This window comes from Muscardinus avellanarius, assembly GCF_963383645.1.
Source record: "Muscardinus avellanarius genome assembly, chromosome: 9".
Classification (NCBI taxonomy): Eukaryota; Metazoa; Chordata; class Mammalia; order Rodentia; family Gliridae; genus Muscardinus; species Muscardinus avellanarius.
In genome coordinates, this window is record NC_137795.1 from 98,033,009 (window position 1) to 98,048,961 (window position 15,953).

General features: G+C 47.8%; 1 protein-coding gene across 1 annotated transcript in view; it reads right to left on the bottom strand.

The window, feature by feature from the left end:
* The window catches only part of SVOPL (SVOP like), a gene marked incomplete at its 3' end in the record, with an annotated part of 55,829 nt that overhangs the window by 30,883 nt on the left and 8,993 nt on the right, over window positions 1-15,953 (bottom strand). The window contains exons 4-8 of the mRNA XM_080701239.1: window positions 15,817-15,888; window positions 10,815-10,939; window positions 8,447-8,510; window positions 2,730-2,855; window positions 1,295-1,423 (exon numbers count right to left, since the gene is read on the bottom strand). Of these exons, the coding sequence (XP_080557365.1) occupies window positions 1,295-1,423; window positions 2,730-2,855; window positions 8,447-8,510; window positions 10,815-10,939; window positions 15,817-15,888 (516 nt within the window). The remainder of the gene's footprint in view (window positions 1-1,294; window positions 1,424-2,729; window positions 2,856-8,446; window positions 8,511-10,814; window positions 10,940-15,816; window positions 15,889-15,953) is intronic.

Consider the following 15,953-nt stretch of genomic DNA (forward strand, 5'->3'; position numbering starts at 1 on the left):
TCATCCCAGCACTGGGGAGGCGGAGACTGAGGATCGAGGTTCATAGACAGCCTCAGCTACTGCCCTTCGCAACTCAGCGAGACCCTGTTTCAAAAATAAAAAGATTAAAAACTAGGGCTGGGGATGTAGCTTGGAGTTACAGTGCCCCTGGCTTCCATCCCCAGTATCGAAAAAAAAAAAAAAAAAGGCAGGAATGGTGGCGCATGATGGCGCAAGCTCATAATCTCAGCATTTGGGAGGCTGAGACAGGAGGATTGCACAGGTTCAAGGCCAGCTTCAGCTACTTAGTGAGGCCCTTTGCAACCCAGTGAGACCCTGCTTCCAAATAAAAAATAAAAAATAGGGCTGGGGGTGCAGCTCGGAGGTAGAATGACCCTGGGATCCATCCCCAGTACCGCAAAAAAAAAAAAAAAAAGAATAAGAAGGGTAAAACTATCTGACATGCCACAGGGATGAGGCTTGATGGCCTCGTGTTAAGTGAAATAAGCCAGTCGCTGTACAGTTCCACTTTCATAGAGTCAAAAAAGTTGAATCTGGTCGGGGGGGAGCAATGGAGGGATACGGTTTACTGGGTACCTAATTCCAGGCTTAGGGAATGAAGATTTCTGGGGATGCCTAGTGCTGATGGCTGCACAACAGTGTGGATCTACTTAACTAAACTGTAACTTAAATAGTTAAGATGGTAAAAAAAAAAAAATTAAAATTAAAAATAAAAATTAAACAACTCCTGGCTCAAGGAAGAACCTCTATTCTCCTACCACCTCTTTCCCCTACACACACCCCAAGTAGATATCAGGCCAAGCTGCCTTCTTTTATTTATTATTATTTTTTTTTACTTTTGTGGTGCTGGGAATGGAACCTAGGAGCACTCTACCATTGAACTACACCCGACGCCCGCAGCCATTTACTTACGTACTTACACTGGTGAATGACCCCAGGGGCATTCTGTCTCCAAACTACAACCCAGCCTTTGTTTAAATTTTATTATTATTTTGGGTAGTATGGGGATTGAATCCAGGAGCATTCTACATCTGAACTACACCCCAATCCTTTTTATTTTTTATTGCAAAACAGGGTCTTGCTACATGGCTGAGGCTGGCTTCTAACCTGCCATCCTCCCGCCTCAGCCTCCCAGTACTGGGACTCCAGGCACTCGCAGCAGGCCCCGGGTAGAGGCTGGGAACTTCCCAGGGTCGCCAGCAGCGCCCCACCCTCCCCTTTCACCAGGGCCGGGTTGAGAGCTAACAGGCTGGGACACCGAGGCCGAGGCCGGGCAGGGACGGGCCTCGCTCACCAGGATGGGCTCCACCAGCCTGCCCTCGGGCATGACGGCGCGGTTGGTCCTGGCGATGCGCTCCAGCGTGGCCAGCGCGGCCTGCGTGTTCCCGGTGGAGACGTTGAACCGGGCGGACTCGGGGATGAACTGCGCACAGATCACGGAGAACATCGCGGGGGCGCCCTGCAGACCCCCAGGTGCTGCCGCCCTGGCTCCGCGCCTGTCCCCCTCCGCAGGGAAGAAGCTGGCAAGCTGGAAATCCTGCGCTCAGGCACGGCCATCTGCCTCCAGGGAGGGGAGCGCAGGGCGGAGGTGAGGCTGGATCAGAACCAGAGCACAGCCGGGAAGGGCGCACGGCTTGTAATCCCGGATTCGGGAGGATCCGGGTTCGGGCCCTGCTCAGCTGCTTAGTGAGGCCCTCTGCGACTCAGTGAGACTCAGTTTCAAAATAAAGAATAAAAAATAGGGCTGGGGGTGTAGGTTGCAGGTAGAATGCACCAGGGTTCCATCCCCAGGACTGCAAAATAAATAAATAAATAAGCAAGGAAGCAAGCCGGGAGTGGTGGAGCATTCGGGAGGCTGAGACAGGAGGATGGCGCAGGTTCGAAGTCAGCCGCGCTGGCTTAAGAGACCCTGTTTCCAAATAAAAATATAAAATAGGTCTGGGAGTGCAGCCCGGAAGTAGAAGGGCTTCCAGGAACCCCAGTACCAAAAAAAAAAAAATATATATATATATATATGTATATATACATATACATATATATATACACACACACATATATGTGTATATGTGTATGTATATGTGTATGTGTGTGTATGTGTATGTGTATGTATATGTATATGTGTATGTATAATGTAGAGGCAATCAGCACCTGTTTCCCTCCTCTTCTCTGTGACCCAGCCTGGGTATGAGCAATGCAACCTTCAGGTGTTACTTCAAAGCACCCATAGTTGACGGACAATTGATACAGCAGAGGTAGAAAAAAGCAGATCGTGAACCCCTGCACTTAGTCAGTGCACTGTCCTATCCAGAGACAAGAAGGCACCACCTGCCTAAGAGATAAATTGCTAGCCCGTTGTCTTGGTAACACTGACAAGAACATACCAATAAAGGGGAAAAAAAACTGTTTTAAGGACCGGGGTCAGAGAGGGGGCAGAGTTCCAGTCTGGGGCTGCTTTTCTTCTCTTCCCTTTCTGTCCCCCTGACTTTGTAATAGAGATTTGTTGAAGCTGCAACCGAGCTGCCTATTAGTTTTAATCTCCCGATTCAACAGATTTTATTTGAATCGAGGAAAAGGACCACAGCACCATTACAGCTGTAGAGGCAGGGAGGGAGGCCGGTCGGTTGAGACAGTCTCTGACAAAAGAAAAAGAAGCGGGGAGCGCAGCGTGCGGGTCACCACGGCCAGTGGGTCGCCGGGCGGGCAGCCCCGCAGCAGCCGCGCTTCCTCACCTTGAAGGCCATGATGAGGATGATGCCAGGGATGGAGGCTATCCGGATGAGCCAGCGCCACCCGATGGTGGGGACCAGGACAGAGGCCAGGCCGATGATGAGCAGGGAGCCAGCCAGCCAGAACACCTGCGGAGACACACAGGGCCTGAGGCTCCCGCCGGCGGCCACTCCACTCCACCTGCTGCTGCGGCCAGCGTTCTGCATCCAGGTGAGACGGCATCTTTCTGGTTGTGTTCCCCGCACTTGCTCCACTGACCGGAGGAAATGGACAACTCGCTCCACTCCTCCTGGGCTCTTATTTTTCTGTAACCTGGAGCCTTAGCTAGAGAGAGAGTCAGTGATATCAATGAAGTTTTAAAATCGGGTACCACATGGTGGTGTGTACCTGTAATCCCAGTACTTGTGAGGCTGAAATAGGAGGATTGCAGGTTCAAGGCCAGCCTCAGCAATTTATCAAGGCCTTCTGCAATTTAGCAAGACCCTGTTTCAAAATAAAAATAAAATAGCCGGGCGTGGTGGCGCACGCTTTTAATCCCCGCGCTTGGGAGGCGGAGACAGGAGGATCGCGCAGGCTCGAAGCCAGCCGCGCTGGCTTAAGAGACCCTGTTTTCAAATAAAACCTATAAAATAGGTCTGGGAGTGTAGCCCGGAAGTAGACAGGCTTCCAGGAACCCCAGTACCACCAATAAACAAACAAACAAACAAATAAATAAATAAATAAAATAAATACATAAAAATAAAATAGAGCTGGGGTTTAGCTCAGAGGTAGAATGCTCAGGATTCAATGCCCCAGCACCACCAAAAATAAAAATTAATAAAATATAAAACAAGTCTTGGGACATAGCTCAGATGTAAAATGTTTCTGGGTTGTCTGCTCCAGTACCGCCAACTATAAAAATAAAAAATATATAAAATAGGGCTGAGGGTGTAAGGTCTGAGGTAGAATGTCCCTGGGTTCAATCCCCAGTACCCCCACACTCTTGTGAGAATGCTTTCTGCCTCTAGTTCTCTGCCATCTCGTCTCTTCCCAGAAGGAGCCCATATTACCAGTCTCTGCCATCCCCTTGCAAAGCTGTTCTAGACATAAAGAAGTTAATAAGGATGAATTTAGTTCTTTTTTTCAGTCATGTTACCATAGCATACATATCACTCCACACTTTGCTTTCGTACTGACAAGTGTGTCTTGGAGATACTCTTATATGAAGAAACAACACAGAGCCCAGTATGGCTGGGCCCTGCTGCCGGGAATCAGAACAGCTCCCAGCACTGGCCTGGGCATCTGTCCCCATCTGAGGATGAGGAGTGAAAGGTCACTGTGTCAGAGATGGGGAACAGGTGCCACATTAGAAGGTTCCTTAGGGAACCACTTAAGGGCTGGCTATTTCATTTAAAAAATTCTACTACCAAAATATAAGGTGATTAAAGTTATAAAGAAAGTAGAATACTGTGAGAGAGAGTGGCTTGGGCCAGGCGGGATGGCTCTGAATCCTAAATACTCAGGAGGCTGAGGCAGGAGGACCGCACATTGGAGACCGGCCGGGGGAACTTATTGAGAATCTGTTTCACAAAATACAAATGGCTGGGGATGTAGGTCAGCAGGGGACCACACCTGTGTTCAATCCCCAACACCAGAGAGAGAAAGAGGGAGAGACAGAGAGAGAGAGAGAGAGAGAGAGAGAGAGAGAGAGAGAGAGAGAGACTTGGATGACAAGGGACAAGTTTTCCGAAGAAGTAACAAATAAAGCCATTGCAATAGAGCAAGTAATGGCACTGGATAGGATTTCAGTAGCGCATGGCCAAACTTTTTTTTTTTTTTTTTTTTTTTTTGCGGGTCTGGGGATGGAACCCAGGGGCATTCTACTTCCGACCTACATCATCAGCCCTATTTTTTATTCTTTATTTTGAAACAGGCTCTCACTGAATTGCAAAGGGCCTCACTATGTAATAGCTGAGGCTGTCCTCAAACCACAATCCTCCCGTCTCGGCCTCCCAAATGCGGGGATTACAAGCATGTGTCACCACGCCCGGGCTTGGCAAAACATTTTTTAACTGGTGATTTTGGCAGGTGGGTACTGGAGATTGAACCCAGGAGCATTCTACCTCTGAGCTAAAACTCCAACCCTTTTTATTTTTTATTTTCAAACAAGTTCTCAATAAGTTGCTAAGCGTCTTGCTAAATTGCTGAGGCTGGTCCTGAATCTGCGCTCCTCCTATCTCAGTCTTCCAAGTACTGGGATTATCAGCATGCGCCGCCACCATTGTGTGTGTGTGTGTGTGTGTGTGTGTGTGTGTGTGTGTGTGTGGTTTTGGGGATTGGATCCAGGGATATTCTACCTCCAAGCTACAACCCCAGCCTGATTTTTTATTCATTACTTTGAAACAGGGTATCACTAAATTGCAGAGCGCCTCACTAAGTAGCTGAGGCTGTCCCCAAACCTGCGATCCCCCTGTCTCAGCCTCCCAAGTACTGGGATTATAAGCATGCACCATCCTGCCTAGCACTGGCACATATTATTTGAGGTAGAGGTGAGCAGGTTTGTTGATGGACACTTGGGTCACGAGTCCATCAACAGAGGACAAATTAGCAGGGTTCAGTGATTGAGTGGGAGCGAGAGAGAGGGCGGGCCCACGATGGATCCCACGTTTGTGACGCAGATGTCAGGAGGCCTGTTGGCTCTTACCTGGAAAACAGAAACACAGAAATAACAGGTTTCAGGGAAGTCAGAGAGACCGGTTGAGAACGGTTTGTATTTGAGGAACCAATAAGACATTCCAGTGACTCAGGTTGTTGGCCACCTTGATCTGATGTTCAAGAAAGGGTTCTTGCCGGGCGTGGTGGCGCACGCTTGTAATCCCCGCGCTTGGGAGGCTGAGACAGGAGGATCGCGCAGGTTCGAAGCCAGCCTCAGCTACTTAGTGAGGCTCTCAGCAACTTAGTGAGACCCTGTTTCCAAAAAAAGTATAAAATAGGTCTGGGAGTGTAGCCTGAAGGTAGAAAGCCCCTGGGTTCTATCCCTAGTGCCACAAAAAAAGAAAGAAAGAAGAAAAAAGGAGAAAGGAGAAAGGAAGAAGGAAAGAAAGGAAAAAAGAAAGAAGAAAGAAAAAGAAAGCGTTCTCGGTTGCTGGTACAGACCGTCAGAGATGAAGAGAAGCCAGCAGCAGAGCAGCCGCCAGCCACGGGCTCCAGATTCGTGAGACCTGCACCCCTGCTTCAACCACCCACACGGGAAACATTTAGAAAAAATTGTCTGTACGGACTTTTTCTTATTGTTCCCTAAGCAATGCAGCGAACGACCATTTGCGTAGCATGTGTTAGGTATTTAAAGTTATTTAGAGATGGTTTGCATAGGCTGTTTGGATATACTGCCCCCTTCTTTATAAAGATCCAGAGCAGCCATAGATTTGGGTGTCCTCTGGGTCCTGGCACTAGCCTCCCGTGGCTAACACAGGAAGACTGCGTACAGCTCCCTAAATCCACGGGGTAGGTTGGACGGCCCAAGAAGACGTGTGCCCTAAGACTAGTGGGGAGGGGACAGAGCCAGGAAGCAGGCCAAGGTATCAGGCAGAGGGGAGAGAAACCATCCGTAGATAAGGTTTGCTCACGATGTAGTACTAACTGCAAAATCAGACCTCAGGTATTCAAACTGCATGCAACCGTCCTTGTGGGAGGGGTACTGGAGATTGAGCCCAGGGGTGTTCTCTCTCCGAGCTATACCCCCGAGCTCTATTTTATCTTTATTTGGAAACAGGGTCTCACTAGGTTGATGAGAGTCTCATTATTTGCTGAGGCTGGCCTCGAACTTGTGATGCTCCTGTCTCAGCCTTTCAGTACTGGGATTGCTTGTGTGCAACTATCTTAACAAAAAAAGGAGGAGGAGGAGGAGGAGGAGGAGGAGGAGGAGGAGGAGGAGGAGGAGGAGGAGGAGGAGGAGAAAGCAGAGAGAAATGTGCCATTACTATTTGGTGTTTTTATTCTTTTCTTTTTCTTTTCTTTTCTTTTTTTTTTTTTTTTTTTTTTTTTGTCTTTAGGTACTAGAGGTAGGACCCAGACGCATTCTACTTCTGAGCTACACCCACCAACCCTCCTTTTTTATATATTTTGAAACAGGATCTCACTAAATTGCTGAGGGCCTCACTAAGTTGCTAAGGCTGGCCTTGAACCTGTGATCCTCCTGTCTCAGCCTCCCAAGTACTGGGATTACAGGTGTGTGATACCATGCCCGACTTTTGAGTTCCTTTTAGTTGTTTTGTTGTTATAAATTCAGTGTCAATTTTTTCTCTTTTTTCTTTTTTCAGACTGGGGATGGAACCCAGGGGCATTCTACCTCCAAGCTACACCCTCGGCCCTATTTTTTATTCTTTTCTTTTGAAACAGGGTCTCACTGAGTTGCAAAGGGCCTCACTAAGTAGTAGCTGAGGCTGTCCGCGAACTGTGAGCCTCCTGGCTTAGCCTCCCAAATTCTGGGATTACAAGCATGCGCCATCACACCCGGCCTGTGTCAAAAACTTTTCTAAAGCATTTTCCTACGGCTTTGCTCATCGCCAAATATATCATGCTCAGTGGGGAGGGGCGTCTCTCTCTGAGATCCTCCAAACGGTGACAGCTTTGGGATACCGAGGTCATAAACAGTGGTAGAGTGCAGCTAGACTGACGGCTCCCGGGATGCTCAGCCTCTTGTCGATGGCCAGTCGGGATGTGAGGAAGGATCAGGAACATTCTGCCGCCCCCAGCCCCAGAAATACTCAGCCGCTGGGTGCTCCCTCTGGCTGGGCCAGTGATAGACCTGCGACTCCTGGAAGGGAGGTGGGACACCCCAAAGGGATGGCGGCTACTTCCTTCTCTGAAGACTTGGTGAGGGAGACAGGTCGTCCCAGCTTCTCCCTGGAGTCTGCCATTGCTGTGAAAGCAGCCATTGGACCCTTTCTGGTTATTGAGAAAGATGGTACTCTGTTCTAAACATGTTTGACAATACAAGTCCAGGGCTCAGAAAACTGTGGAATTAGATGCTGTTTCAGGCATTCATGAAGCATTTTATTTATTTGTTTGTTTGTTTGTTTGTTTGTTTTGCGGTACTGGGGATGGAACCCAGGGGGGGCATTCTAACTCTGAGATAAACCCCCAGCCCTATTTTTTTTTATTCTTTATTTTGAAACAGGGTCTCACTGAGTTGCAAAGGGCCTCACTAAATAGCTGAGGCTGTCTGCGAATTGCCATCCTCTGGTCTCCGCCTCCCGAATGCTGGGATTACAAGCGTGCACCAACAGGCCCGGCTTCTTGAAGCTTTTTAGTCTGTGCCAGATAAAAGCCAGTGTGCTAACCAAAGCTCAGGCAGCTAGAAGAAGCCAGGCACCATGCCTGTAATCCTAGATACTTGGGAGGCTGAGGCAGGAGGATTGCCAATTCAAGGCGGTCTGGGCAATTTAGTAAGACCCTGACTCAAAAACTAAAACCAGGTGTGGTGAAACACACCTAAAATCCCAGCACTTGGGAGGCTGAGACAGGAGGGTGATGGGTAACTTAGTGAGACCCTGACTCAAAAAATAAATAATCAATTGAAGAACTGGAATGTAGCTCAAGAAAAGGAGCAAAGGAAAAGGAAGGAAGGAAGGAAGGAAGGAAGGAAGGAAGGAAGGAAGGAAGGAAGGGGGGAGGAAAGGAAAGGTCATCATATCCTTTTGGATGCAGGAGACTGAGTAGAATTCCGCTTTGGCCTCACCTGAGACAAGGGTAGCATGTAACCTCGATATTTTGTGGGCAAAAATTCAGTCTTTATGATTAACCTAAACAAGAAAAGAGAAACAGAGTTATTTTGTTTTTATAAAACCAAATTGTTCTTCTTTAAAAAATCATCCATTTTCTAGTCTCAGAGATAAAGAATTGAAGAGCACAACAAATTCACCGCACACCAAAATATATTTGTTACAGGACCACGGGTGCAACTCAGTGGTGGAGCGTTGGCGTGCCAAGTACATGCCAGGCCCTGGGTTCAAGCCCCAGCACCACAAAAATAATACGTTTTATATATACATGTATGTGTCTGTGTCTGTGTGCATGTGTTTGTGTGTGTGTGAGTGTGTGTCTGTGTATGTGGGTATCTGTCTTTCTGTCTGTATCCACATAAGACAACAGCAAGAAGTGAATTTACACCCGCTTCTCCGTTGCCATTCTTACTCTGAAAGATATTTTAATCCCTACCACCTGAGAGATATTAGCGGCACCGCTTTGCCAAGAAGAGCACTGACAGACTGCTGCCCCAGCCCGGTCAGGGTCTCACCAGGTTGTCGAGAGCCTCGCTAGGTCACGGAGGCTGGCTTTGAACTCACAATCCTCCTGCGTCAGCCTCCCAAGTACCGTGCCACCACGCCCGACTTCTGATTCCCTTTTCTAAACATACCCGGGCGATTAAAATAGACCCAAGAGCAGGCCAATAATGTCCCAACTAATGAGTGTCAGAGCACAGGTTTCTAATTAATCACGTATTCATTTTCTGAACAGAAGACATAGAATCATATCCCATCCGTTTTCTAATTGCTCTTCTTTGCCACTTGTAGCCAGGGTTGGGTTTTCCAACGTGTTTATTAGGCTGTTTCCACAGGGATGTTTTAAAATTCGACTTAGCTTCTATTCCTTCAGGGCTCCAAAGCTCAGAGACCTTAACTTATGCCCCAGGGAAGAACAATTCCCCCCCAACTCATTAAGGCAATAATAAGGCACTTTGACATCTGCTAATATATTTTAAGGATAATTTGCTCCAAGGATCCCAGAACAAAATACCCTGAGGGGTCCCGTAAATTCCACGGAGGCGCCCCAAACCACTGTACTTAGCGCTAACAACTTGCATGCCTGCGCACATAAGACCCTGTATACTTATAAGGGCAGAGAACAGACCAGAGACATTACAGCAGTTTCAATATGTCTCAGCCAGCATTGCAAACGCATCCTGGCACAGTCTCAGGTCGCAGGCAATGGCTCTTTAAAATGATTATTCCAGTCAGGCATAGTGGCAGATTCTTGTAATCCCAGTATTTGGGAGGCTGGGACAGGAGGTTAGTAGGCCCGCAGCCAGCCTCAGCTACTTAGTGAGACCCTGTTTCAAAATAAAGAATAAAAAGCCAGGCGTGGTGGCGCACGCTTGTAACCCCAGTGCCTGGGAGGCTGAGACAGGAGGATTGCAGGTTCCCAGCCAGCCTCAGCTATTTAGTGAGGCCTTCTGCAACTTAGTGAGACCCTATTTTAAAATAAAGAATAAAAATAGGGCTGGAGAGGGGTGTAGCCCAGAGGTGAAATGCCCCCTGGATTCCACCCTCATTGCTGCAAAAAATAAAAAATAAAAATAAATAAAAAAATAGAATTAAAAATAGGGCTGGAAGTGTAGCTCACAAGTAGACTGCCTCTGGGTTTAACCCCGGTAACACACACACACACACACACACACACACACACACACACACACACACGTTAAAAAAAAAATGGAGCCGAGTGTGGTGGTGCACGCTTGTAATCCCAGCACTGGGGAGGCTGAGACCTGGAGGATCGCGGTTCGCAGACAGCCTCAGCTACTTAGTGAGGCCCTCTGCAACTCAGTGAGACCCGGTTTCAAAATAAAGAATAAAAAATTGGGCAGGGGGTGTAGCTCGGAGTTCGAATGCCCCTGGTACTGAGGATGGAACCCAGGGCCTCACGCACGCTAGGCAAGCACTCTACCACTGAACAACATCCCGAGCTCTGGATTAATGTACCTAATATGGTACTTTTTGTCAGTATTCAGTCCCAGTCTGAAAAATAGTGATTAGCCTTTGGAACAACAACAACAAAAAAAAGCTAGCGATGCTCAATCTAGCGCTGTGCTGACGTCGCTACTGAGTATCATTCGGATACGCAAACTGCCGCTCCTGGAATAAGCAGCCATCGCGTACAGCCTCAGAACTAATGAGCACAAGCGAAGCCATCTATTTGCGGGTTGCCCGCGCTGTTGGGCCGCTGAGCACGGTGCACACATGCGCGTGTCTCTGTGCGCACGCGTGCGTGAATGCCCGTGGGCGCACACATTTCTCTCTCAGGGATCCTCTGGGAGGAGTCTTTACCCTTGTGCGTGGCCCGACACGCCGCAGCCCACCATGGTCCGCAGAAACACAAACCAGATGTACGAGGGAGAGAAGGAAGTCAGCAAGGAGAAATAGGCGCCCCACAGGAACGAGATGAACAAGATCTGAACAAAAAAAAAGAACTGGTTAATGGAGGGGACATCTAACTTTTTCTTTTCTTTTTGTGGTACTGACGATGGAACCCAGGGGCATTCTACCTCCGAGCTGCACCCCCAGCCCTATGTTTTTTTATTTATTTATTTTTAATTTATTTTTATTGGTGCATTGTAATCATACATCACATTGGAGTACAAGACTTGAGAGGATATACAAGCACACATCATCCAATTAGCCCTCATCCAGTCCCCATCCCATTCCCTCCCCCTCCCTCGATCCCATGCTTGTTTGGTGATTAACTTTGACACATTTGTTTATATATGTCCTGCTTTTTAAAGAGGCTCCATCCTCCCCTATTCCATACCCTCTGATTAGTCACCTTAGTTGCTTCACTATGGGGCCCTTTCTATAGCTCGACCTCTTCCTGTTGCCCCTTTCCTCCTAGTTATTGCTGATTAGGGGAAGCATCTGGTTTTAATTTTCTGCGATATTTCTCTATGCATGCTGCGTTGCAAGTACCGATCCCACTCTTGACAGCCCCAGTTGTGGCCTGGCTACCTGGTGGACTGATCCAGAACTCCCTGGCTCAAGCAGCGGCCTTGCCTCATGGGAGGCCCCGGTTCTGGTCTTGCTGGCCCCGACACTGGACTAACCCCTCAGCTGGCTCCGATCCCGGCCTCGGATGCCGCAATAGTGGCCTTGCCTCATGGCAGGCTCTGATGCCGGCCATTGGCCCCGGCACCAGCCTAACCCCTCGGCAGGCTCCAATCCAGGCCTCGGAGGCCTCAGTACTGGCCTTGCTTCATGGAAGGCTCCGATGCTGGCCGCTGGCCCCGGCACTGGCCTAACCCCTCAGCAGGCTCCAATCCCAGCCTCCGAGACCCCGGCACCGGCCTTGCCTTGCGGCTGGCGCCGATCCCAGCCTCGCTGGCCCCAGCACCGGCCTAACCCCTTGGCAGGTTCCAATCCCGGCCTCAGAGGCCTCAATAGCGGCCTTACCTCACGGAAGGCTCCGATGCCAGCCGCTGGCCCCCGCACCGGCCTAACCCCTCAGCAGGCTCTGATCCCGGCCTCGGAGGCCCCAGCACCGGCCTTGCCTCACGGCAGGCTCCGATCCCGGCCACGCTGGCCCTGGCACCGGCCTGACCCCTCGGCAGACTCTGATCCCGGCCTCGGAGGCCCCAGCACTGGCCTTGCCTCACGGCAGGCTCCGATCCAGGCCTCACTGGCCCCAGCACCGGCCTAACCCCTCGACAGGCTCCGATCCCAGCCTTGTCCAGCCCTATTTTTTATTCTTTATTTGGAAACTGGGTCTCACTGAGTTGCAAAGGGCCTACGTAGCTGAGGCTGTCCGCGAACCACAATCCTCCTGACTCAGTCTCCCAAATGCTGGGATTACAAGTGTGTGCCACCATGCCCGGCTTTCTATTTTTTATTCTTTTATTTTGAAGCAGGGTCTTACTAAGTTGTGGAGGGCCTCACTAAGTAGCTGAGTCTGGCCACGATCCTGCGATTCTTCCTGATTCAGCCTCCCAAGTACTGGGATTACAAGCGTGATCCACACGCCCGGCTAAGGGCATCTATATTCTGAAGGTGTTTTTTCCCACCCACCCAGATGTTTGCTTCTCTGAGAAGCTGATCTCCAGCAGCTCCCGGGTTTCTCCCAGTCACTGACATAGAATCCAAGCCCCTCGTTTGTCAGAAAGCCCAGACTCTTCTTCACGTATCCTAATGTATCCACTCTCAAGGGGGCAGGAATCTAATTTGTACATCAGAAAACAAATAAGGCAAGCTGGGTGTGGTGATGCAGGCCTGTAGTCCCAGTACTCAGGGGGCTGAAACAGAAGGATCGCAGGTTTCTGCCATTCCCAGTAACTTAGTGATATTCTCAGCAACCTAGAAAGATTCTTTTCAAAATTAAAGAGGGGGGGGGGGCTCGGGGTGTAGCTCAGAGGTAGAATACCCCCAGGCTCAAATCTCAGTAAGTAAATTAGGTCTTTCCTACTAATAGGGCTATTAAAAGCATAATAAAAAAATGTTGGAATGACTATAAATTTAAAGTATTTGCTTTTCAATAATGATAATGATGATGATGATGATGATAATAATAATAATAATAATAATAATAATAATAATCAAGTTCTAGAAGAGAATAAGGAAGAAAAGGTGAATCAAAAGTTTGAAGTTGCCGGGCCTGGTGGCATGCTCCAGCAATCCCAGTACTTGAGAGGCTGAGACAGGAGGATCATAGGTTCAAGACCAGTCTCAGCAACTTAGCAAGGCCCCCTTCAACTTAGTGAGACCCTTATTCAAAAATCAAAAGGGACTGGTAGTGTAGTTTAGAGGTAAAATGCCCCTGGATTTACATATTAATACATAGTACCACACACAAAAGTAAATAAATAAAATTAAATTAAAATTATCCTTGATTCTCCCATCCAGAGAAAACACTGTTAATAATGTTTAGCTTATTTTCCTTGTATGTAAAGGAAAACAAATTTTAATGGCATTTATTTATTTATTTATTTATTTATTTATTTATTTGATGGTACTGGGGATGGAACCCAGGGGCCTTCTACCTCTAGGCTACACTCCCAGACCTATTTTATATTTTATTTGGAAACAGGGTCTCTTAAACCAGCTGAGGCTGGCTTCGAACCTGCGTGATCCTCCTGTCTCAGCCTCCCAAGTGCAAGGATTACAAGCGTACGCTGCCACGCCCGGCTCTTTAATGGCTTTTAAAATTCCAAAATGTATAATACACAACATAGTACATAAACCCTATTGTTAAGTGCTAAGTGCTGAGGTCAGTTCAGATTTTCTTACTATTAAGATAAGTTGGGTCGATGTCTGTGCATACATCTTTGTGTTCTAATAATCTCAGTAAGCTAGATTACTAGAAGGCCAATTATCAGGCTAGGAGAACGGATTTTTTTTAAGATTCTTGACTCACACTGTCAAGTGATGGTCAGAAAAGTGATACTGTCAGGGAGGAAACCATTTTTCCCCCTCAGTCTCTATGAGTTCTTAGTTGTGATGTATCCCTGCACCAAAAGATCAATTAACAAGGTGGGGGAGGACAAGTTGTTTCTCCTGGAGAGCGCGCAATGAAGAAACCCCGGTGAGGAGCCTCTCGGAGCGAGGCCCAGCGTCCTGGCCCATGCAGCATCTTCAGGGAAGAACATTCCAGCTTTGAGAGGTGACAAGACAAGGGAAAGACATTCCAGGCTTCCAGAGGTGGGAGGGAAAACAGGTGCAGTGACCCGGATGCGGAGCATTCCCCAGAAAAGCTCAGGTTTTGCCCATGCGGAGACGTTCAGAGGTCAGTAACTGAGCATGGGCTCTCACCTCATCCGTGGATGAGTCCGCTGAGGGGTTGATGATAGGGGTGTATTTACTGGGTCGTAACTTAGGCAGGTGAGGCGGGTCAGGACCTGGGGACATGGCCTTCAGGACTATACTGTCACGGGCCCTCTTCACCCCATGCCCTGCCATGAGCTGGCTGCTGTCTTCTGTCATGCCCTGGCGCCAGGATGCCTCTTCCTTGGAGCTGGACATCCATGGACTGAACCCCAGAAACCATCAGCCAAAAGAACCCCTTTCTCCCTATAAGTTGTTATTGTTAGGTATTTGGGTGACAGTGATTAAAAAAAAAAAAAAAAAGACAAGGTGTGAGGAAATTAATGGAGTAGGTTTGAAATTGCTCTGGCGCCATCTATGGGCTGATAGGAGTCTAGAGTTGTCTAGAGTTAAAGGAGAACTGAAATCTTGTTTCTCGGCAGAAAAGTGAACGCAGAAAGTTTTTCCTTCGCTGGCTGTTTCTTAACTGCCTCTACCTCAAAAACATTTTTTATGTCAAAGAGGCATATTTCAGGATGACATGTACAAATCTACAAGTCTCCTTCAAAACCAATAAGAGTGCCTATATACTTAGCAAGATTCCTTAAGAAAAATTACTTATGAACTTGAGTATGTGTGTGTGTTTCAGGGGATTAGACCCAAAGGCATTCACTCTTCTTCTGACTACATATTCTGTTCTTATTATGTTTTCTTTCAAAACAGAGTCCCGTTAGGTTACTGAGAGTCTCATTACGTTGCTGAGGCCGGCCTCGAACCTGCGGTCCTCTTATCTCAGTCTCCCGAGTACAGGATTATAGGCGTGTACCACCATGCCCAGTTGGACTTGACTTTAATATCAATTTGATAAGAAAAAAATGATACCTTGCTGTGCCCATTTTGCCTTTAGTTACTCCCGGGATTGAGCAGTTTTAAAGGTTTTTTGACAAGTTGTATTTCTTTTTTCCTAAAACACCTTTTTGTGACTTTTCTCTTTTTTTGAGATACTTGTGATTTTACATTAGTTTATAAGTCTTTGAGAGTTTAGCTACTTCAAGACCTATAGCCAATTCTATTCATGTTTTCCTCTAAGCTTTCTCCCTTTGCGTTTGTGCTTAGCGTGACCTTCTCTATCAGAAGCCAAACAACGAGACCTGGGCTTGGAATCAGAAGATATGGCTTATTTCTTGGTGTTCAATCTGCATCGGTATGTGATCTTCAGCTTAATTTCAAAGCTGCAATGCTAACTAACACAAGACTGCCAATGTTTAATCTTTTAACTCCCCACATGCTAATGTTTTAACTATGAACATCCCTCACTCCACACCTGGACCACAGGACACCAAGAGTGGGGCCAGTCACCTCAGAAAAAGAAGAGGAACCAAGAAGACAAGGCAGTGGTTCCAGGATGTGCTATCAAAGAGAGAAATGTCTTCATTTTACTATCTTGGGTGTTGCTGGGAAAAATGTCCACCAAAGAGAAAGCGTAGTGATACTGCCACAAAGAATTCCCCCAAGGAAACTTCAAATCCTGAAAAGCCCGACCTACCTTCCAGCGACCATATCTGTCAGCCAAGAGCCCAAAGAGAATGCTGGACACCATGTAGCCAAAAAACACCATCTGGGGGCGGGAGGAGGAAGAACGATGCTCTCAGTGGAGTTTTTATAAGATTCCCGTTTACTGCA